The 24,683-nt window shown below is 40.3% G+C and overlaps 1 protein-coding gene across 1 annotated transcript in view; it reads left to right on the forward strand.

Moving 5' to 3' along the window:
• The window catches only part of Zdhhc9 (zinc finger DHHC-type palmitoyltransferase 9), a 35,497-nt gene that overhangs the window by 6,925 nt on the left and 3,889 nt on the right, over positions 1–24,683 (forward strand). Inside the window, exons 3-9 of the mRNA XM_027433539.2 lie at positions 7,255–7,415; positions 10,868–11,026; positions 18,865–19,002; positions 19,942–19,990; positions 20,739–20,841; positions 22,532–22,635; positions 23,004–23,100. Coding sequence (XP_027289340.1) covers positions 7,255–7,415; positions 10,868–11,026; positions 18,865–19,002; positions 19,942–19,990; positions 20,739–20,841; positions 22,532–22,635; positions 23,004–23,100 — 811 coding nt within the window. The remainder of the gene's footprint in view (positions 1–7,254; positions 7,416–10,867; positions 11,027–18,864; positions 19,003–19,941; positions 19,991–20,738; positions 20,842–22,531; positions 22,636–23,003; positions 23,101–24,683) is intronic.

Here is a 24,683-nt window from a genome sequence, read left to right on the forward strand (position 1 = left end):
ACAGCATTCTGGCATGGCATTCTCAAAGGAGCACAGTGGCCTATCTCTCAGTGAGCACTTAAAATGTAAGATGCTTTGTGAGTTCATGGAGGACCATTGCCTCTGTTGTCACTCTTAGGTCTGGATACCAGGATGAAAATTGCTGGGAGAAAAATTGAGCAAGGTGTGCTCCTTACCTAGACACTCTGTGGGTGCTCATGACTCAGAAAAAAAACAGATCTTATAACAGTTAACCAGGCTTAAGAAAATACAGAACTACAGAGACCATAGCCACACTTTGACATGGTAGAAATCTACTGCCTATTCTGAAGAGCATCCTTCACTGAGACTGAGAAGAGGTAAAGGTGACTATCATGATCTCTGACCAAGGGAATGTTCTTTTAGGAGTTGCTCTGTGAAGGTCAGTCTTGCACTTTATGTGAGTTAGAGCTGTTCTGTACTTGACCAACCCAATGGAAGTTTTAGAATGCTATAATGGCCCATGGCCTCTTTGATATCAGTCTACTACAGTTCGTAGCTAAACTAAACTTTTTCCTTTTTTGAGACAAGGTCTCATGTAGCTTTGGTTAGCTTCAGATGCACTGTATAACTGGGGATGACTTTGAACTCTTGATCTTCCTTTCTCTATCTCTTGAGTGCTAGGATTGCCGGCATGTGTCACTGTGTCTGGTTTTATGTGGCGCTAAGGATAGAACCTCAGGCATCTTGGATGCTAGACAAGCAGGATAGAAACTGAGCTACATCCTCAGCTGTAACTCTTGATAATGCATGTTCTTTGAAGATGAGTCTCTCAAACAATTTTATTTCCTTTAATAATTCTTAATGGTTCTGTCATTCAGAATTTCTCTGTATGGTTTTAATCTCTCTACCATCTTTTGTGGTAATGACTTACTTACTGTCAATCTTCTTTTAAAATATTTGAAATTTCATCTAGATGAATATTGTTTTTTTCTATCCCACCCAAGGCCTTACAAGTGTCCTCCTATTGAGCTTCATTCCTATATCCCCAGACGATTATAGTCTTTCTTTTCTTGAGATGGCAATCTCTTTATGTTGTTCAAATGGCTTTGAACCCACGTGACCCTCTTACTTTAGCTTCCCAATTATATAGGACTATAGCCAAGAATGAGAGTGAGTCATTTGTTTGTGTGTTGGTTTGTTTTAGTAAGGGTCTACTTTGCCCAGCCTGGCCTGCAACTTTCTAGGTAACCTATGCTGGCCTTTAATCTGTGATCTTTCTTGTCCCAGTCTCTTGAGTGCTGGGATAGTGGCCTTGAGCCACCATACCAGTTTAGAATGAAACTTAATTAAGTATGCAATTCTCTGTTTTGGAAAAGATGAGCACAAAGAACAAAGATATTCCCAGCAATCTGACATGAGCTGAGCTGCTTACTGAGAGAAGATCTCAGAAGTCTCCCTCATCAGAGATGTCAGAGCTAGTATTGTTTGAGAATGAACAAAGGAGGCACCTTGTGCCTCTTGCCAAATCAGGAAGCTAGGTAATTCGGTGTAATTAGTGGGATGTTTCTGAAATGGAGCAATGAGAAGACAGGAGCCTTGTGATGATTAGATAAGGCCAGTTAATGGAAGGCCTTGGAATACTGGTCTGTGGTCACAGTTGGCAGTAGTATGAAGTTGTTAAGCAGGGGTATACTATGACTGAAGTTTAAAAATTGACATCACAACTAACATTTGGCAATTACTGAGTAGATTTACCTGGGTATAGATTATGTATCTCCCCCCAAAAGAATTTTTATCACCACATAATAGAAAAATGCTTCTTTGTTGAAATTTCTCCATTTTTACTGAAGCAAAAGAGGGTTATGCATTTTCCTCTGACCTTTATGTAGCAAAATGTCTGGAGGTTAATTTTCAATTAAGTTTTTAGTGTTAAAAGTGACTTCTTCCCTTTCAGCAGACTCAGAATAGCTATGATAACCTTGAAACTGTGTTCTGGTGGTAGTTCTGCATGGTTATTTTTCTCTAGAGGTACAGTCTTGCTAGCCTTTTGGGGCTGCCATCACACTACTATAGACTATGTTTTCTCAACAACAGAAACCCGTGTCTTCCAATCTAGAGGCTATAGAGCTTTAGGTCAAAGTACTGGTAGAATTAGGGTCTGGTAAGGACCTATTTCATAGCTTATATATGTGGCTGTTTTCTTGCAGTCTTCTCAAAGCATAGAAAGGCAAGGGGGCTCTTGTTGATATGAGTCATTAATCTCATTTGAGAAGATGCAGACTTAGGTGACATAATTATTTACCAAGAGCTCCACCCCACCTGCAGATGCTATTGAATCAGGGGTTAGGATTTGTGGAAACAGAAACATTCAGTGTATGCCAGGCAAGTAGTAAATAAGGAGACAACTATCCACCCATATCTAGGAGGAATTAAAACGTGTTATTTCTATCATGTTGGATCAGAGGGCATCACTGGGCTCAGATCCTTAGGCCCTTCTTGCTGTTAAAAGCACAGCTCTTCCTTGAAGCCATCCTTAACAGCTGTTATTGGAACAGTTTCAACAGCCACCAGCTTCCCAAGAGAGCTTTTTCCTGACCACTTACAGTCCAGAGAGTCTGAATCACCATTCTAACACTTGATTATTGGTCTCATCTTATGCTTTAGCTGTTTCATATGTTAGTTATGTTTTCCCCAACAAAATTAGCTCCTATTTTTTCTTGTTCTTCAGTTGTTAGACCAATAAATTCTTGTTGGCTTATTGATTGTACTGATAAAAAACGCACAAAGCATTAAAAATGCAGGAAGAAAGCTATTAGGGACTTAGAGGCAGAGTGTTATATAGAACAATCCAAGATTGCAGTCTGTGAGGCAGAGCCCCAACATAGAATCTATTTGGTCTCTTACCAGCTCCACTCATGAATCTATTTTGAGATTTTTTTCAAGTGAATTGAAGTCTGTGCCATTACTGTCATTCCTCCAATGAACTAGCATGCTGGGGGTGGGGCCTGGAGCATGATTCACTAGCCTAGCCTGGCACTGCTGGATACTGCTGGTCAGTACCAGCATGTGGCTCATGGGAACTTTTGGGAATCCAGTATACTAGCCCAGCTAGGGAAGCCTGAGGTCAGCCAAGGAGTTGGGAGAGGATAGTTTTGAAATGATAATACCCTTCCAGGTATCAGAAGTGAATGCTTACTGGGCACATGGCTTATTTATAAAGTAAGAACAGGGACTTCTAACCCCTGGAAGGAGGAAGGCTCCTAGTACTTGGAAGACAAGAGACTTCTGTTTCCACGAGAGTATGGATATCATTATTCCAAGAAATGATATAGATGGAAAGTAGGAGGGAGTTTAAAAATCAATTAGTTTGTATTTATAGATGACAGATCAAATATTTCTTTAAGACAAATTAGTGAAGTTTGAAGTTACCTTGACTTTGGGGAATTACTACTAAATTTTCGTGTAGCTTATTCCTGTCACAGAAGGCTTCCAGCTTATTGCAGTCATGGAACTAAAATAAGGTCCAAATGTTTGTCAAGTGGAAAGTACAAACTATTTATAGTGAACAACCTATTTTGATGCATGTATATGTTGTAGAATGGTTTAAATGAAGCTCCTTAACATATATAGCATTTCATATACTTACCTTTTCTTGTGGAGAGAACATTTAAAATCTAATTTGAACCATTTTCAAGTATTGCTATTAATTATAGTCACTATTATGTGTGGTGACTCTTGAATCTATTCTTCCTTACTGAAATTATGTGGCCTTTGACCAATATATTCCCAACCTCTCCGCATTGAGGGAGTTTTTTTTTTTTTTACATGTCTTTTTCTGTATTGTGTAGGGTAGTCTTGAACTCATGAACACGAGTAGTTCTCCTGGTTTAGCTTCTTGAGTAACTGGGTCTACCGGCATACAGTACTGTTCCTTGCTTAGGATGCTGTTTTTATTTAAATATATTTAGTTAGGAGAGAGACACCGTAGGTTGTAGTTCACAATAGTCTTAGTTTTGACACTTTGTCTTACTTGGAGTAGAAAGGCTTGCTGGTCCCCCATCTGCCTTTCTAACCACGCCCTCTTACTAGGGACAACTGACTGCCAGTAGCCTCGTCTCTGGAAGAGAATAATACAATGAGCCTGTTGTGTGTTTGTTGACATACAGAGTGTATTGTTTTAGCAGGTGCAGAAGATAGTCTGTATGGAGACTACAGAGATCTTTATCCTTGATGGTGTAGTATAATTTAGATCGAAGTTGTCTTTTGTCTAGTCTACAGCAGGTGTTGGAATTGGACTTAGTTAAGCTTGAGTCCTTCTTTGCAAGGGCTAGCATTGATCTGATATTTTCCTTTGGTTGTTGTTTTACTAGCTCCTTATCTTTTCTCTTAAATAAAAAGAAATGGGGCTGATGAGATGGCTCAGTAATTAAAATTACTTTCTGCTCTTGCAGAGGACCTGGGTTTGGTTCCCAGTACCCATATGGTGGCTCACAAATATCTATAACTCTGGTTCCAGGGATCCAACACCCTCCGAGGGAGCCAAACATACACACAGTGCATATATCTACATGCATGCAAAACACACATGAAATACAAATAAATAAATCTTAAAAGAAACAACCTCCTTTTTGGTAAATAACCAGATAGTTCTGCTGTGTTAAAACTTTAAAAATATAATTACATCATTTTCCCCTTCCCTTTCTTCCTTCCAGCTCCTTCCATGAGCCATCCCCTTGCTCCCTCTAGAAGTTATGGCCTCTTTTTATTTAGTTATCATACACATACACAACACACACACACACACACACACACACACACACACACACACACACACACCTTGTTCAGTCTGTTTAGTGTTGGATAGAGGGCTCTCTACCCTGGGCAATTAGAGGAGTCTTTCCTGGGGTGGGGGCTATTTCTCCTGCTGTTAGCATTCCTTAGTTGCCTCTAGTTCTTTGTTTATGGGTGGGGTCCCACGAGATTTCCCTGTTCCGTGTTGATTGGAGACTAGACTCAGAGCAGTTAGTTAGTCCTCGAGACATTGCTTGTTTTGAAGAGAGATCTTACAGATGATCAATGACTAGGAAGAAATCTGTTTTCTGTTAGTGTAGTGATTGCACTTGACTTGCCCATGATATATGGCTTCATGATTCTCCTGTGTCCTTTGGGTCTTCGGCAAGTGGGGATGGCTTTGTGTCTGAATTTACTTTTTGATTATGTGTTCCTGCGCAGGAAGGAATGGAAAAGAAAGTAGTCTACAAACTAGTAATATGCATGACCCTTAGTTAACTGACCCATTTGCCAGGTCATTCAGTTCTTGATGTGCTCCCCCTATGCCCTTTTGACTTTTAGAAGAAGGAAGCAAATTGTTAGTAAGAAAACTAAGACCGCAAATTATTTTTTAAAATGAACAAAAGGCCACTGAAATCATTTTGCAGGTTCAATACATATGCTCCTTTTCGTTATAAACACTAGTCTAATATAACAGTGAGTTCACCCCCACCCCCACATCCTGTACATTTTTATTGTGGAGGACAGGCGGGGGAGCATCTCATGGGGGTTGTTCTGTGACTAGAGCAAACATACAGCCTGGAGTTAAACATTTGCCCTGAATAGACTGCAGTTTGCTTACTCTCCATGCTGATGAAGTAAGCTTTTCCCTCAGCTTACTTTCTCTGCTCTCCCTCTGCTCCTTGCTCATCCACTTATAGTTTGCCTCCAGTGATGATCTCTGTTTTCAAGGAGAAATGTGCCTCCGGAGGAGGTGGATAAAAATAGGTCAGTGATAATGCTCATCCCGTATTCTCATTCATTCGGTTTGATAGTCAGTTCAGATCAACAAGTATTTATTGATGGCTTCTTTGTTCCCTTACTCGAATGAAGATCTAGCAAATATACAATCAGATGCTAATGTTAATAGAGGTCATTTATTTAGTGTCTATTATGCATCAAGTATCCTTTAAGCACTTTTTATACTAGTGCATCTGATCTACACAGTGACCCTACAAAATACTACTACTATCCCCATTTTACAGACCAGGAGACTGATATCAGCTATCACCCAGTTGGGAGTTGGTAGAATCAGAATTTGAATCCAAGGTCCTATGAGATGAGTTTATTGCTCTTAAGAAGTCAAGTTGAGCTGGGCATTGGTGGCGCATGCCTTTAATCCCAGCACTCGGGAGGCAGAGGCAGGTGGATCTCTGTGAGTTTGAGACCAGCCTGGTCTACAAGAGCTAATTCCAGGACAGCCTCCAAAGCCACAGAGAAACGCTGTCTTGGAAAAAAAAAACAACAAAAAACAAAAAAAGAAGTCAAGTTGAGAGAGGTGAAATCAACATACTGATAAAGAGCTAAGAAATAATGCAGGGCTCTCACAGTAAAGCTACTTCCCATAGGCCTTTAGGAGGAGATGAGACTTCATTAAGTTCCAAATTCTTCATCTATCAATAAATGTAAGGGGTCCACTACCTTGTAGCTTTGGTGAGAGAAATGGATGAAATAGGGTATCTAAAGTAGTTAGCACAGTGTCTGGTATATGGTAAATTGTAGTTGCCATGGTGGCAGTGATATTTCTAGGACCTGAAAGGTAAGTTCATTTGGGATATGGAGAGGAAAAGGTACATTATGAGGAAAGACAGAAATGGACATGGTGTTGGGAAAGTAGTGTTAAGGAGTTTTCTTATTCCATTGCTGATGGTCATTCATCACCCACTAGCTGAGCTATTTGAGGAGACAAAAGGAATGAATGTTAGAGTCAATCAGCAGCCTGGAAGCTTTTCACTGGTCATAAAGCATGCTGAGATATCCTCTGTGTGCCACTGTGAGCCTGCTTCCTGATTGATCCTATTTTTTTCTCCTCCTCATCAAGCTCAATCCTAAGGCCAGATGAGTGGATATGAAAAGCTCTGTAATATCCCCAGAGCAAAATACCCTATGGTGCTTACAAGTCCAGGCTCTTACTTCTCTGTCCACAGCCAGTGTCAGTCTTTCTTGGTGCAGACAAAATGTTCCTAGAGGCCTGATAAGAAGCGTGAGTTATAAGAGGCATAGGTTATCTTAGGCATACGGGAGTTCCTTCCCTTGAGATTGTTTTTATATGTCATAGGTAACCTCAATCTATTAAGTATGTATTTAGGTTACATTGTGTTCAGAATCACATCTTAAGTGTTTGGAATATTCAGAGGAAGTAAATAACATAGTCTTTGCCCTGGAGATCTGCTGTTCTTGTCGTGGAGACCAGATTGACATGGTTGCAATATAATTCAATGTTAAGTTGCTTTCTTTCTTCAGGTGTCGCTACCTGGCTGTTCAGCTGTCTCCTGCCATTCCTGTGTTTGCTGCCATGCTCTTTCTTTTCTCTATGGCCACACTGTTGAGGACCAGTTTCAGTGACCCTGGAGTGATTCCTAGAGCACTACCAGATGAAGCAGCTTTCATAGAAATGGAAATAGGTGAGTCTTGCAACCAGTTGGCAAGTTGTTATACAGTGGGTGGCCCTGTTGGGTAGGGGAGTGGAATCATCATAGTCACAGATTCAGACTACTATTCCAGCTTTTTTCTGTCTGAGCTCCTAAATGACCACCTATGAATTCAGTAAGACAGGTGCAGTAAGCCTATAAAGCCACAAGCTTTCTTTTTTCAGAATGTTGGGTTGCATTGAAAAAAGTGTTTGTTGCCAAGGTCTGGCTGAATTGTTGCCAAAGAGAGTCTTTTCCATTTTTGGAGGAGGCCAGCAGACATCTGTTTGTTGAGGGAAGCTGCATACCGTCTTTCCATAAAATGTTCTTTTTTTGCATATACATATAACTTTGGATGTAATGTCATAGATCTTCTGAAGTTCATTCTTGGGTCAGTGACCAAAAATTCCTACTTTAGAGGGTCACATGAAGTGAGAAGGGGAAACCATGGCGCCAGGAACCACTCAGAGAAGTAAAGGAAGCAATTTCAGGCTCAGAATTTACAGTTTGTAACCCTGAGACTGAAATGTAACACTACTTGGAGCCATGAGGGCTTTGTGAATTGAAACAGAACATCCCAGGGCTAGAAAGGGGGTGTCCTGGGAATTCCCACTGTGAAAAAGTCAATGATGCCAGTACTAGGAGCAAGTGGGAACCCAGCAGCTCAGCAGCAGTGGTTATGTGTTTCTCAATTTTGTTTTGACAGTAGCTTGAGTCCACTTAAAAACAAGGTAAGAACAGAAAAAAGAGAGCCAGGACTTGTTTTGGCACCTCTTTGCCCCTGGGTTCTGGGGGTTGAACCCAGTCCACTGGGTGTGCTAGGCACATGCCCTACTACTGAGCTGTATCCACTGCTCTGTGACCTAGAACTTGTAGTGCTAAATATCCATGTTAGTAGAGTGCCAGCCTGTGGCTAGCCTTTAGTTCTTTGATGTTGCTTTGAAGGGCACCACACTTTTGTGTTTGTTTATTTGAACTGTTTTCCCCCTACTTTTATAGTATATTTATTTTTGGAAGAACTCAGCCAGTTTTAGTTGAGCCAAAGACAAAATGGTTTGCACATGTCTGAGCTAAAAGTGCATGGGGTGAGGTGAGGGTGAGAATAGGAAGCATAAAGCAGAGACAGGTTTTGGTGACAGAGGCAGAATCTACACGTGAATGAGAAAGGAGCTCTGAAAGATGAGTCCATCTTTCAGAGGAAAAAGTAGTACTCGCAACTAACCTTTATCTGGCTGTGAAGTACCCCATGTTCTACCCCCATGCCTCCCCTGGATTCCGCCATGAACTCTGTGCCCCCCACACCCTACTGTAAAGCATATGTCCATAAGAATTAAAATGGCATGCTGGCACTTACATCATCATGAATAGCTAGCCTCATCTTCTTAGGACTTGTAGCACACTGTTATTGTTTGATTTCACAGCACCTACCCCACTCTGCCAAAAAGGTAAAATGTTCCATATGGCAGATATTTTTAAAATCAAAGTGAATTGACAAATATTCTGTCTTTAGAACTATACTTTGTGGCAAAGGTGCAATGAGCCTGGGACTCTCATATGCTGTGGCTGGATAGGCATGCAAAGTCATACAGCCTGTCTGGGAAGCAGTTTGGCAATAAGCAAAGTGGCTCTAAGGGTCCATACCCTCTGTCCTGGTAATTAAGGGCTCCTTAAGAGTTTGGTTAAGGGAAATAGCAGATATTTAAAACAACCTACCGTAGGAATATTTTAGTGTATTTTTGTTTCTTTTTCCTCTTTAGTATTGATATAGTTGTCTTAATACTTTTGGTTTACCCCCTTTTATAAAATTTGTAAAAAATTTATAAATAAATAAATTTATAATATAAATTTTATAAATAAATTTATAAAATATTTCCATTGGTGTTCTGCCTGCCTGTGTGAGGTATGTCTGTGTGAGGGTGTCAGATCTTAGAGTTACAGACAGTTGTGAGCTGCCATGTGGATGCTGGGAATTGAACCCTAGTCCTCGGGAAGAGCAGTCATTGCTCTTAATCTCTGAGCCATTATTTGCAGCCCCAGTTTACCTCCTCTTTAAAAATGATTTATTTTAACATGTTTTTATTATTTTTATTCTACTTATTTATTTGGAGGTAGGAACTGCATGCATCATGGTGTGTGCGTGTGTATAGGTCAGAAGACAACTTTCAGGAGTCAGTTCTATCTTTCACTAGGACCCAAACTCAGGCCCTTAGGCTTGGCTGCAAATGCCTTAGCGGCTGAGCTGTCTCACTATAAAGATGTGTTTATTTTTATTTTGTGTGTATAGATGTTTTGCCTCCATGTATGTAAGCACACCGTGTGCATGCAGTGCCCATAGAGGCAGAAGAGGACATTGGATCCCTGGAACTGGAGTTTCAAGCACTTGTGAGCTTCCATTTCAGTGCTGGGAACTGAAGCCGAGCCCTCTGCAAGAACAGCAAATGTTCTTAACTGAGGAGCCATCTCTCCAGGCCCTTGAATTATTATTTGAATTGGCATATATTAATTCTATATGGCACTAGGTTTCACAAAGACACTTTCATATCAGTATATAATGTCCTTTGAACATGTTCTTCCCCTCTAGACATTGTTGTTTTGTTTTGTTTTGAGATAGGGTCTCATGTAGCCCAGGCTGGTCGCTAATGTGCTGTGTACCCAAGTCTTTGCTTAAATTCCTGATCCTACTGCTTATACCTTCTGCATGCTTTTGATAGCAGGCGTGTGCTGCTATGCTGGCAGTTTTCACTATTAAAAAGGACACTATTAAAATACTCCGGCATAACCATGTTTGTAGTTCTCTTTAAATTTTTCTAGTAGAATTACTAGGCTAAGAGCATATACATTTAAAATTATGGTAGCTGCTAATGTATGGCTCCCTGGTAAGATAGAAGTTTGAACTTTTCTGGGTACACTGGGTATTTATCTTCATTTTAATATTTGTTAATTATAATATGTAGAAATACTATTGTGCTTTAATAGTTTTTTGACCTAGGGTCTCACTAGATAGCTTTGGCTGGCCTGGAACTTGTTATATACAACAAGTTGGCCTTGGAGATCTGCTTTCCTCTGCCTCCTGAGTGCTAGGATTCAAGCCATGTGACCAACATGCCAGACTATATTTTAATTTCATCTCTCTGATGATTAGTCAAGTTAGATGCTTTCATTTCAGATTCTTGGCATTTTTCTTTTTATATTTGTAATCAACCTGCCTCCTAGACCCGATATCCTTAAAGTAACACCTTTTACATGTACATCACATTTAAAAATTATATGAAATTTAGTATACATGTCGGGGAAGTGGTGTGATGTTGAAATTCCAGTCTAGTAGCACTTGCCTGGAAAAGAGGAGCCTTTACCTTTCATGGTCTCTATAACTTTTGGGCAGGTGCTGAGACTTTAGACTCAAACAAAGGATAGCACTGAATTAAAGCTGTTTTACTGACTTACAGAAGCCACCAATGGTGCGGTGCCACAGGGCCAGCGACCACCTCCTCGTATTAAGAATTTCCAGATAAACAACCAGATTGTGAAACTGAAATACTGTTACACATGCAAGATCTTCCGGCCTCCCCGGGCCTCCCATTGTAGCATCTGTGACAACTGTGTGGGTGAGTAAAACCAAGGAGATGAGGGATAGGCTCAGTTGAACAAGGGGTCTCACAGGGAGTGACCAATAGTTCTTGGGGAAATTCAATGGGGATGAGAAGACCGATTCAGATGAGAAGCCAGGTAGGTTTAGAGAGGAGAAAAGCTCCTGCACAACAGCAAACAGCAGCTCAGCGTACTTACGGAGATCTGGTCTAAAAAATCTCTTTGATAAGTGGGAAATGATACCTGTTTGAGAAATCTCAGTTTTTCTCTACTGGATCCATTTCAGGTGTGGCTCACTTTACAAAGAAGGAGAATATTGTTGTTCACTAGAGGGAAATATTGAGGAAGGCCTATGGCAAAAGTGGTCTTCTTTGGGTTCCCACTATGTACTAGTCCCTGGGCTGAGTGCTTGCCCTTTCTCTCATTTAAGGCTCATAGCAACCCCTAGGAAACAGTATCATCCCCATTTTGCTGATGTTGACAGTGGAGTGCCTTTGTATAAGTTTGTGTAATTGGCATGAGATGATGTTTTATCAGGTCTGATGTCCAAGCCTTCATCTTTTTTTCTTATGTCTTTGCTCTTACTTATGTGTGTAGGTGTGCAGAATACAAAGTCTATGTTGCCATCTGCATATATGAGTCTTAGACATACCTCCTACTTTGTGATGAACTCTGGGGAAGATCATACACAGACAATAAAAGTGCTCGTTGATAGATACATACGTCACACTGCTGTTGTCACTGATGTGATTCTAACATCCTGTATGCTCTATACCATGTCCGAGAACCTTGCTTTCTTCCACTAGCCAATTCTTCTGGCACAGTTTGGGGAGATATATATTCTTTTATATGGTGCAAATTGATATGTGAGTTAGATTTTATAAATCAAGACTAATTTTAAATGGATTACAAACAATATTTAAAGTGTGATATGAAGGTTTCATGACGAATTCCCTATCTTTATTAATGTTCTTAAATATAAGGAACTCATACAGCCAGTGTGGTGGCGCATGACTTTAATCCCAGCACTCAGGATGCAGAGGTGGGTGGATCTCTGTGAGTTTGAGGCCAGCCTGGTCTACAAATCGAGTTCTAGGACAGCTAGGACTACATAGAGAAGCCATGTTTAAAAAAAAAAAAACAGAAGAAAGAAAGAAAGGAAGGAAGGAAGGAAGGAAGGAAGGAAGGAAGGAAGGAAAAAAGAACTCATACAAGGGGTTGGAAATGGCTTAGTGGTTAATAGCCCTGGCTGCTTTTCCAGAGGACCCAGGTTCAATTCCCAGCACCCACATGATGGCATCTGTAACTTTAGTTCCAGGGCATCTGACACCCTCTTCTAGTTTCTGTGGGTACTAGGCATGCTTGTGCTGCAGACATGCATGTAGGCAAACACAGTGAAAAAAATTAAAAAAATCATACAAGTTGATATTTTGAGACAGGGTCTCTCTGTATCCTGAAGCTTTCTATGTAGACCAGGCTGTGCTAGAACTCACATAGATCTGCATGTCTCGTCCTCCTAGGCCAGCCTGGTCTACAGAGCTAGTTCCAGGACAGCTAGGGCTGTTGCACAGAGAAACCCTGTCTCAAGAAAACCAAAAAAAAAAAAAAGCAATGATGTTCTATGAGAAATATGGACAGTTCATAAAACAGGAAATTTAATTATCTAACTGATGTGAGACTATGTCCACCTCTACTAATAACCAGAGAGATAAGTCTTAAAACTGGATTCTTTTCTTGACAATTCCATGATATGGCCTTCCCCAGAATCCCCAACACACGCCTCTCTCAAATTCATGCCCTCCTCTTTTCAGTCTTTAAAACCCACTGAATCCAATTAGTGCTGCCCGCATGTTCGTAGGTATGGGGCCATTTATTATCTGGCAACCGTACCGCTAAAGGAAAAAACAACTCTCGGCCGCAGCAGCCGTCAATTGCTGATAGCTCCTCCACTCAAGGTGGAGCCTCCTGAGCCCCTCCTTCATCCATGCTGGAATTGACTGGCTTGATCTGGTGCAGGTAACCATAGAAGCTGCCTGTTCATGAGTACAGTGGCTCCTGTCATGTTCCGAAAACAGCATTCCAAATCCTCCGGCTCTTGTACTCTTCTCTTTCCTCTTTCTCCCTCTTCCATGATGTTCTCTGAGCCTTAGTGGGCTCAATATAGTTGTCTCATGTATGACGAGGCTCAATAGTCACTTATTCTGAGCACTTTGATCAGTTCTGAGTGTCTGCATTGACCCCTGCCACGTGGTGGTGGGGGGATGGGGGCTGGAGGAAGCTTCTCTAACCAAGTTGAGAGCAACACTAAAAATATGGTAAAACATGGTTCTGTATAAATTTACATTTTTCTCAAGGTTTTTATAGGGCAAGTTTGCTTAAAATGAATCTATATAATTCTAGGCATGATGCTTACTGCTTGAGCATGACAGTTTTCTTTATACATTTCTTCCTTTTGAAAAAAAACATATATTGTAACCCTTTAGTAAGGTTGTGTGCTACTCTTATAGTCTTAGTTTTGATTAGCACACAGCTCACTGTTCTTCACAAACTAGCCCCCCCTTGCCCTTAGAGGTGTTTATGTGTATGTTCATGTGTATGTGGCTGCACATGCCTATGAGCCAGAGGACAACTTTGAGTGGCATTCCTCCCTGTTTTAGAGACAGGCTCTCTGTCTGGGATCTATGACTTACCAAATTAGGTTATCCTGGCTGGCCAGTCAGACCAGGGATCCCCTGGTTTCTGCCTCTCTAGTGCTGGGGTTATAAGTATGTGCTACCATGCCTTATATTTTTTATATGAGTCCAGAGGGTGTCTAACTCTGGTCCTCATTCTTACACAGCAAACACTTGATGACCAAGCTATCACTCCAGCATCCTTTAACTTATTTTTATTTTATCTTACTTGTATGGATGTTTTGCCTGTACATATGTATTTCTGTGCATCACTTGTGTGCCTAGTACTCACAGGCCGGAAGAGGGTGTTGCATCCCCTAGAACTGGAGTTCTAGATAGTTGTGAGATGTTATTATAGGTGCTGGGAATTGAACTCAGGTTCTTTGGAAGAGCAGAAGGTGCTCTTAATCACTGAGTCATCTTTCCAGCCCTCAACTCCTTTGTTAAGTAATATGCAACGTGTTAGAAAATATGGGTGGTCTAAAAATATAAATAAAACTCAATTTTAAATTCAGACTCTATTTTGCTGTATTTTGTTCTAATTTCTTTGTTTATAAAACAAGACATTATATAATATGAGATTTTTAATTTCTGAATTAAATTTTTATGGTATTGGGTATTGAACCAGGTCCTCACACATGCTAAGCTAGAAGTTTACCACAGGTTACATCTCCTGTCTTTATTTCTTTTAGTTTTTGTACAAAATAATAGGTTTCATTATGACATTTTATTGTACTTTGCTCATATTTGCCCCAATAACTCCTGTTCAACTTCTTTGTTTCCCCATTAGTTATCTTTCTGCTTCTCTCTCTCTCTCTCTCTCATACACACACACACACCACACACACACACACACACACACACACACACACACACACACCCAGGAATTGATTCTGCATATAAGAGAAAATATGTAGCATTTACCTGACTCTGGCTTATTTTATTTAGCATAATCATCTCCAGTTCCATCTATTTTCCTGAAAATGACTTAATTTCATTCTTCTTTACAGCTGAATAAAAATTGATTGTTGTATGTATAGCATATTTATTCATCTGTTGATGGGCTTGTAGACTGGTTCCCTTATCTTGGCTATTGTGAGTACTGCAGCAGTAAACACTGATGTGCAAGTATCTCCGTGAAGGTTAGATTACATTCTTTTGGGTATATACCCAGGGCTATCGCTGACTATTATGGTAGTTTTATTTTTAGTTTTCTGAGGAATCGCTACACTAATTCTCTGGCTGCTCCACATATAACAGGTTTATTTTATTTTATTTTGGGGTTGTGTGTATGTTCCTGTGTGTGAGTATGAGTGAGTGTGTGTGTGTGTGTGTGTGTGTGTGTGTGTGTGTGTGTGTGTGTGTGTGTGTGTGTGTGTGTGTGTGCTGTTGGAGGGTAAAGGTCAACATTGGATGTCTTCCTCAATTGCTTTCCCCACTTTAGTTTAAATTTAATTGTGTGTGTGTGTGTGTGTGTGTGTGTGTGTGTGTGTGTGTGTGTGTGTGATATTTATTTGTGTTTATGTTCCAGAGTGCAATTTAATGTGGTTCCTTCCACCTTTAAGTCATTCTCATGAATTCACCTGAGGTTGATTTGTTTACAAAGCAAATGCTTTTGTCATCTGAACCATCTTGATGATTCCTCCCCCAACTTAGTTTTTGAGACAGGATGTCTCATTGAACTTGGAGATCATAGAGTCTGCTAAACTCACTTGCCAAGGAGCCCCAGGGATTTTCCTGTCTCTGCCTCTAGGATTACAAGCATGTCTCCACCATGCCTAATGTTTTGTTTTCGATTTATTGTATTTTATGTGTATGAGCTTTTTCCTGCATGTATGTGCACCATGTGCATACTTGGTGCTCGTGGAAGTTAGAAGAAAACATTGGATCTCCTTAGATGTGACGTTAAAGATGGTTGTGAGCCACCATATGGGTCATAGGAACTGAACCCAGGTCCTCTGCAAGAACAAATGCTAGTAATCACTGAGCCTTCTCTCTGTGCCATGTCTAGTGTTTTGTGTGAGTGCCAGGGACCCAAGATCAGGTCCTCATGCTTTACAGACTGAGCCATCTCCTCAACTTGTTAAGAGTTTTTTTTTTTACATATTTAATTTTTTCATATTTATTTATTTATTTTTGGTTTTTTGAGACAGGGTTTCTCTGTGTAGCTTTGGAGCCTATCCTGGCACTCGCTCTGGAGACCAGGCTAGCCTCGAACTCACAGAGATCCGCCTGCCTCTGCCTCCCGAGTGCTGGGATTAAAGGCGTGTGCCACCAACGCCCGGCTCATATTTAATTTTTAATGTATATTAAATGTTATATATGCACCTGCCTGAATGTTATATATGCATCATGTGTGTGTCTGTTGCCTGCAGAAGTCAGAAGAGAGTGTGAGTGTCAGATTTGCACCTAAAGTGACTGATGGTTGTGAGCCACCATGTAGGTGCTGGGAATTGAACCCTGTCCTCTGTAAGAGCAGCAAGTGCTCTTACTCACTAAGCCATCTCTAACTCCTGATAAGAGTTTTTGATCTTGAACTTGTCTTTTGTTGTTTTTGTTTTGTTTTAGACAGTCTCACCATGTAGCCCTGTCTGTAGACCAGGCTGTCCTAAACTCACCTGTCTGTCTCCCAAGAGTGGGATTAAGGTGAAGTTCAGCTTTGCTTTTGTTTCTTAAAATTATATACTGAGCTCTTTTTCTACATCTTTAAAATTATTTTAGTGGCTTAATCTATCATAAGGTTATATTCTAGTTTATTTAGTCAGTCTCCTATCATGGATGTTATTATCTCTTATTATATTATTATATTAAGTATTATTATAATACTTAAAAGTTATTGAGCTCAGTTAGGTGTGGTTGTATATACTTGTAACTTTAGCACTTGGGAGGTTAAGGCAGGAAGATTGTGTGTTCAAGGCCAACTTGGGCTACATAGCAAGACTATGTTTCAAAATAATATATGCTTAAGAATGTGGAGAAGGTAGGACCTCCTTCCATTTCTAGTAGGAATGTAATATTGTGTATCCAATGTGGAAAACATTTGTCTAGATCCTCAAAAGTTAACATGGTGTTAGTGTATGATCCAGCAAGTGCATTTCTGACTATATACCTGAATGTTTTTTTGGGTTATAACAATAAAATCCTATAGACTTGATTGCTTAATCAACAGAATATATGTATTTCATGGTTCTGGAGACTAGCAAATCCAAGATCAAGGTGGCAAAGGGTTAGTCTCTGGGAAGGCCTCTTTCTATGACTTCTTCCTTGCTTGTTCTCACCCCCCCTCCCGGTGTTCACACATTTTTAGTGTCTCATCCTCTTCTTAAGGCACAAATCCTATTGAATTAAGGCCCCACTGTTTAACTACATAGTGAGATAGTGCCTTATAAAACAAAAACAAAGCTGGGTGGTGGCGCATGCCTTTAGTCCTGGCTCTCAAGAGGCAGAGGCAGGCAGACCACTGAGTCTACAGAGAGAACTCCAGGACTGCCAGGGCTACATAGAGAAACCCCGTCTTGAAAAAACAGCAAAAAACAAAACAAAACAAAAGAGAACTTCTCCCTTAATAAATTTCTGGTAGCCTTCTGTACTTTTCTTGAGGAAGTGGGTTTTTTTTTTTTATTATTGATTTAGAAAGATTTCTCACAAAGTCAGGCATGTATGTTTTTTCTCTTTAGTTTTCCCTTTTATTATTTGTAGAGACAGAGAATGGTGTGTGTGTGTGGCTTGTGTGCCGTGCCATGTGTGTAAAGGTCAGAGGACAACACTGTGGATCGATTCACTCCTACCTTTATGTGAGCTCTGGGGAACCAACTCAGGTGCCTTTTGCCACTGAGCCATCTTACTCGCTCTCTAGTATTTTTAATGTATAGAAAGTAATTTTTTTAAAAGTCAGGGACTTTTTTATTTTTTGACACAGGGTTTCTCTGTTTAGTCCTCAATGTCCTGGAGCTTGCTATGTAGGCCAGACTGGCCTAAATTCACAGAGATCCTCCTGTCTCTGCCACTCGAATAAAATCTATTTTTCTTTGTCCTCTGTGTTTTGTTGCAATACTTATGTGGTTGGAAAGTCCTATATGTAGTCTTTGTAGTTATTTTTTAATCTAAATTTGTTTTTACCTATAGTGATTAACCCATCTGGAATTTATTTTGGCAAATAGTGTGAAGGAAGAAAATGTAACATTATTTTCTATCAATTAGCCTATTGTCTCACAAATATTCATGAAATCATACTTCCTTTTTATAATAGTGTGTTTATTAGATAGTAAATTCTTACATGTTCTGGAGTCTATTTCTGTGTTGTTGATGTTTCATTAGCTATGCCATACAGTTTTAAGAAAGTGTATTGTAAATTTATATTTTTAATAAATACAGGTAAAAACTCATACTATTCATTTTTCAAATTTATTTTCTGAATTTAGTAAGTCTACCTGCTAAGATTTTACTGAAATAAGCAATGCCTCTGCCCTTAACTGACAGAATAACCTGACTATTGGACTGTTCAAAGCCTTTGTTTCTTGACCTGTAATGTGAGAAAATATTTTTTAACTGACATCCAGTGTAGTTGTGAAGATGTGTTTAGTCAGGATTCTCTAAGGAGACATAACATTATTATATAAATATGAGTGGCTTACAGGCTACAGTCTAGTTAGTCCAACAGTGGCTGTCTCCTGATGAAAAGGCCAAGAATCCAGTAAGTAGTTGTTAAGTCCATGACTCTGAGTGTCTCAGCAGTTTCAATCTGGTGCTAGAGTCCCAGAAGATTCCTAAAGAGCTCCTGGTCTATGTTGGAATCTGAAGAAGTAGGTATTGATAACAGTGAAGGAATGCCTAAGCAACAGGATAGATGAACTCGCCAGTGAGAGTGAGGATAAACAGTCAAAAAGCAAGAACTTCCTTCTTCCATGTCCTTTTTTTGTAGGCTACCATCAGAAGGTGTAGCCCAGACTTAGGGCGAGTCTTCCTGCCCCCAAACAATACGATTAAGAAAATTTCTCACAGTCTTGTCCAACACCTTGAGTTTTAGGTTGGCCTCAAACTCCTAGAGATGTGCCTGCCTCTACCTCCTAAGTGCTGGGATTAAGGGTGTCCACCACTATGCTTAGCTCTTTGGCTTGGGTACTATGTGGGTGGTGGGGCTGCTTCTGTTTGGAGTTTGGCATTGAACTTTCTTTCTTCCACAGAGCGCTTCGACCATCACTGCCCCTGGGTGGGAAATTGTGTTGGAAAGAGGAACTACCGCTACTTCTACCTCTTCATTCTTTCTCTCTCCCTCCTTACAATTTATGTCTTCGCCTTTAACATCGTCTACGTGGCCCTCAGTGAGTATACAGGGCAAAATCTGTCACTGGAGTGAGAGTGGTGTGGGGGAAAGGCTTGAGGGTAGCTTAGGGGAAGTTGGATTTCTGGTGGCCTTTTGCCACTAAGAAGACACCCAGGAGCAAACAGAAGCGAGCACCCATGTCTGTTCTTGAGCTGTAACACATCTCAGCTCACATTGGTTGACTAAGTATTCTGACCTTCTCTCTGGCCATCTGCTGGGGAGAATGGGCCCCTAATTCTTGAGCCTCATCCAGAGTATTGGGAGGTTCTGAAGTGATACAAAAGTTTGGGTATGTATTTGCCTCTACACATCATCTCATTCTGTGTTGCAAGATGTACCTTTGTTGTGGGTGGTTGAAGGGCTTTTACCTGTTAGTGGATCATGGTATACTCCAGAGTTGGGCAGCGTACACCCCTATGGTTGCATGGGTACACACACACACACACACACACACACACACACACACACACACACACACACACACACACACACACACACACAAGTAGCTAAGGACAGGAAATACTGGAGCTAAGCAAGTGGTCTTGAGAAGAGAGGACCTCTAAGCTGGGCATCACACAAGGGATGGGCATAGATGAGAAGAAGGTTCCTCCAGAGTACTTCCGGTTTCTTTCGTCTGTTACTGCCCCACTATGTGTCCATATTTGGGAAATGGAAAAAGGAAGTGGAACCCAATGCTTGGTTTCTCCCAGCTCTGGTCCAGTGCTTAGCCCTGCATTGGAGTATGTTGGGAATGTGAACTCAGACACAAGCTTGCAGGTGAAGGGGAAACTTTACCCTTGCACCAGTGGGGCCTTCTCTCTTGCCAGAGTAGAGTACAGGACAGGGAGATGAGGAAGTGAGTGAATACTAGGGGGCTTTTTATAGTTTTGACTAAAGTCACTAATTTTTCTTTCTGCCTCTCCTCCCAATTTCACAGAATCCTTGAAAATTGGCTTCCTGGAGACACTGAAAGAAACTCCTGGAACATATCCTCCCCTGGCAGTTTATCCCTGTGAAGCTGTCTGAAACTGCTTGCCAGCATGTTTTCTCCCTGCAGTTCTCCTACTATCTGGTTTTCCAGACATCAATGAATGCCAAAACCTAAAATTAACAAGTGTAGTCCTAGTGTTAGCAACTAGAATGGAAAATGGTCAAGACTTTAAGGGAGGTTTGCCCCTCACCTCTTTCTTGGCTGCCTCCTCTCCTTCGAGAGTCCTTCCAGCTTTAATGCCTCTAGTTGGCTACCCTCTATCTTAATACACCTTTGTGCTATTTGCTGGGAGCCCTGCCCTCCTGTTTCAGTGAAGGCTTATTTTGTGCAGTGGCTACATTTCTGAAAAGGAGATTTAGAAGAGATTTGGATAAACCACATCTTGTTTCCATCTCACTGATTTTTCATTTATAAAGTTTAGTTTTTGGTGAGATTTTCATTAGCAGTGGTGTCCAACATTGTTTAGCTTTGGCACCTTCCTAAATGTCCTCTTCTAAGAGCCAATGACAAACTGCTACACACTTAGAGATGTTAGAGATTTATTCATAGTGAATAAACAGAAATACATTAACTTTCATAAAGGATCTATCCAGTGAAGTTTATAATTCATCTAATAGTTATATTCAGATGATTTGGCTTTTTGTGATACTTGTTCCAAGAAGGTATAACTGATATCACGAATATGGGCTGAAGTGTCAAGTCCCCTAGTATGAGTTCTTCAACATTCCTTAACCTAACCTCACTGTTCTAGAAGTCCTCATTTGCTTCTTCACACTCTGGTCTGTTGTGGGCCTGACTGGATTTCACACTTTCCTTGTGGCTCTCAACCAGACAACCAATGAAGACGTGAGTCCACTTTCTCATCTTGCTATATATTCTTTCTTCTCTCCATGCCCATTCTCTAGTTACCTTCTAGGAAACCATGTCTCCAGGGCCAGGAAGGTTGATACAAGTGGGAAAGAAACCTGGATTGGGAGATTTAAGGTATAGAAGAGAAGGCAGACAGCTGTGTTTGGAGCTGTAGAACATTAGGAAGAGGTTGAAAAGTTGGAGAGGCACAATGTCTTTTAACTGTTTATAGATCCTTAAAGGCTAGTTGAAGTCCTATGGTGATGGAATTCTCCTATAACGGCAATGCTTCCTAGAGAGACTCAGACAGTAAGATCTCAAGTTGAAGGCTACTTACTCTGAGCTACATAGTGACAAAGAGACCAGAATGAGCTACATAACTAGACCTTATCTTAAAGACAATCAAACAACAAAAAAGGCTATTGATGCTTCTAAATTTAGAATAGAGAAGGATAGTTGCACCCAATAAATATTTACTTTTAAGGAATTACCAATTCACATTCATTATGGATAATGAGAAAAATATAGTTGAACAAATAAATTCTTGTAACTTTACCTTCTAGATATGATTTATAGTCTTCTAAACTTGTCTAGATTGGATCTTATTTGTTTGCACATAGGCTGTATTTTTAAAATAGATTTTTATTTAAAAATTTTCATTCAATATATTTCGATCATCTTCTTCTCCCTCAAATTCTCCCAGATCTCCCCCACCTCCCTACCCACCTGGCATGTTCTTTTTCTCTCTCTTAAAAAGAAAGAAAAAAGTCAAAACAACAAAATTCGAAACAAACTAAAAAATAAGACAAAAGATATCAAAACAAAGTCAAACTTTGAAACAACACAAAAAACAAAATGCAGAGTCTTTGTGTTGGCTAACTCCTCCTGGGCATGGAGCCTGCCCTGGAGTGTGCTTGTTATATCCAGTGCCACTCACTGGAGAAAACGGACTTCCTTTCCCAGCAGCTGTCAATTGCAAAAGTCTTTGGTTAGTGGGAGGACATTGTGTCCACCTCCCCTTCTCTCAGTGCTGGCATTTTGGGCTGGTTTGCACTTTCTGCAGGTCTTGTGCGCACTGTCACAGTCTCTGTGAGTGTGCATATACACTATATTTTAAATACAAAGACCACATATTCATTTGTCTTTTTCCTACTCGTAAATAGTTTTCATGTTCAACTATTTATTTCTTTTTAAAACTAAATTTATTAGTTAGTGTGAATATGCATTCAAGACTGAACTTGTGTGATATCACAGGAAACCTTGGTTCTCTCCTTCTACCATGTGAGTCTTGATGACTCAGACCATCAGGCTTGGTGGCAAGCGCCATTACCCACTGAGGAATCCTCCTGGCCCCTATTGTTGTCAATCATTTTAGTAAAAGATATACAACATAAAACATACATACCATCCTAACCATTTTACATTTTTTATTAATTTATTTTTGTGGGAGTTTGAGATCAATATGTAGAGGAGCTTGGCCTAGCACCCAAGTTCTGGGATCACAGGGTGTGTGACATTATGCCCAGTATCATAAACTTTTTAAGTGTATAGTTCAGGGACATTTGGTATCTTCATACTGTTGTACAGTTATTGCCATTATCCACCTCTTGAACCTTTTCATCCTCCCATGCTGCATGTGGTTCTCCAACATAACTTTTTAATGTAAGCCCTGGCTTTTATCTTGCAGATCAAAGGATCATGGACAGGGAAGAATCGCGTGCAGAATCCCTACAGTCATGGCAACATTGTGAAGAACTGCTGTGAAGTGCTTTGTGGCCCCTTGCCCCCCAGGTACTCAAGTAACAAAACTGCCCTGGGCTCTTAAGATGAACTACTTAAACCCATCCTCTTGCCTGCTCTGAACATTCTTCTGAATGGAACTTACTGATATCAAATAGGTTTTCCTGGGAATTGTCACATGGCACCATAGCTACATAGGCCATAGGTCACGGGCTGCTTACTTCAGTTGTTTGTTCCCTGGTTAATGTGACATCTTCTAGTTTGTGGAAGAGTAAATGGAACATAGATGTGTGCTAGGGCCAAGACAGATTACCAAAGGCATGTTTGTGCTTTCTAATGTACATAACAAGGTTCAATGGGGACTGAACTGGTAGAAGAGTGATTGCCAAGTGCTTGATTAATTCTCCTGTCTCTGGCAGTGTGCTGGATCGAAGGGGTATTTTGCCACTGGAGGAAAATGGAAGTCGACCTCCAAGTACTCAAGAGACTAGCAGTAGCCTCTTGCCACAAAGTCCAGTAAGTATTGCAGACTTACACTGGTGATAGGGACCACGTGCTACCTCTACAGTTTTAAAATGTAACTGTGTGATTTTGTATCCTAATCTCTCCAGATTCCCTGTCTCTGCTTCTGCCTTGATAGTGCCTTTGGACCTTTATGTCCCTGACATAGATTAGGCTTTATTCATTTCTTTGACACATATTAAGCAGTTATTCTGTGCCAACCGCTTTCATAGGTTGGAGGGATACACCAGTAAGCAAGTCAAATGATGCCCCACCCTGAAAGCAGTTATTGTCTTGTGGAGATGAGGGATAAGAAAACAGAACATTACTCAGTGAGTGAAGAGTATCTTGATTAGGGAAACATACAATGTTACTGAGGCAAAGATGTGGCCAGAGGACCATGTTAGAGATATTGATGTGGTTATATTGGTATAATATAGGGTATTGTGAGCATTCTCCCAGGTATCTAGGTCAAGATATATTTTGTAAAATATCTTCTTAAACATTATTTGAAATTTATTAAGAGGTTTATTGAGATACAATGTACATACCATACAGTGTCTATTTAAAATGTACAATTCCCTAGTATAGTATGCTAACACATGTATGATTGTCACAAATTAAAAAAAAATCCTTATCCTCTGCCTTAAGAAACCTTGTATATCTTAGCAGTGAGACCTGGGTATGGAATCCAGGACCTCATATGTGCTAGGCAAGCACTGTACCAGTGAGCTCCCCAGGCTCTGGCATAATATTTTTGATGCTGATCTATCTGTATTACATGTGGCTGTACTTCATTCCTTTATATGACTGATTCATATCACAGCACATGGATATACCATGTTCTATCTATCCATTCACCATTTCCACATTTTTTATTTTTAAAATTTTATTTATCATTACTGTGGTATGTGTATATACGTGATACATATATGAGTGTGGGCTTGTGTGTGCCACAGTGTGTGGTGTGTGGAGGTCAGGTGACAGATTTTAGAGTCGGTTCTCTCTTCTCACTGTGGGTTCCAGGGATCAAACTTAAGTTATCAGGCTTACTTGGCAAGTGCCCCTACCTGCTGAGTCATCTCACTAGCCCTGTTCCTACCTTTTGATTATTATAAGCATTGCTACTAGGAACATCTCTGTGCCAGTTTTTGCATGGACATATGCTTTCATTTTTCTTGGCTGTATTCCTAGGAGTGAAGTTGCTGAGAAAAGTGGTAACTCATTTATATAAATAAAATATTTACATCTTTTGGGATGCTGCTGAGATGCTTTCTAAAGTGGTTGCACCATTTTTCATTTCCACTAGCATTATCCGATAGGTCATCTGATGATTGCTAATTTTAGCCTCTGTGGATGTGAAGTGTTATCGAATTGTGGCTTTCATTTGCATTTTCCTGATGACTAATGATGCATATATCTTTCCATATAGGTATTAGTCATTTGTATATCTTCACAAGTGAAATATTTATTCAAATCTTTTGTTTGCATACTCTCTCTCTCTCCCTCCCCCCTTCATGTGTGTAGGTAGATGGATAGCAGGGCAGAGAATAACTTTTACTGTTCCTTAATTGCTTTCCAGCTTTGTTTTTTGATGG

The sequence above is a fragment of the Cricetulus griseus genome, chromosome X (genome assembly GCF_003668045.3).
Source record: "Cricetulus griseus strain 17A/GY chromosome X, alternate assembly CriGri-PICRH-1.0, whole genome shotgun sequence".
Lineage (NCBI taxonomy): Eukaryota > Metazoa > Chordata > Mammalia > Rodentia > Cricetidae > Cricetulus > Cricetulus griseus.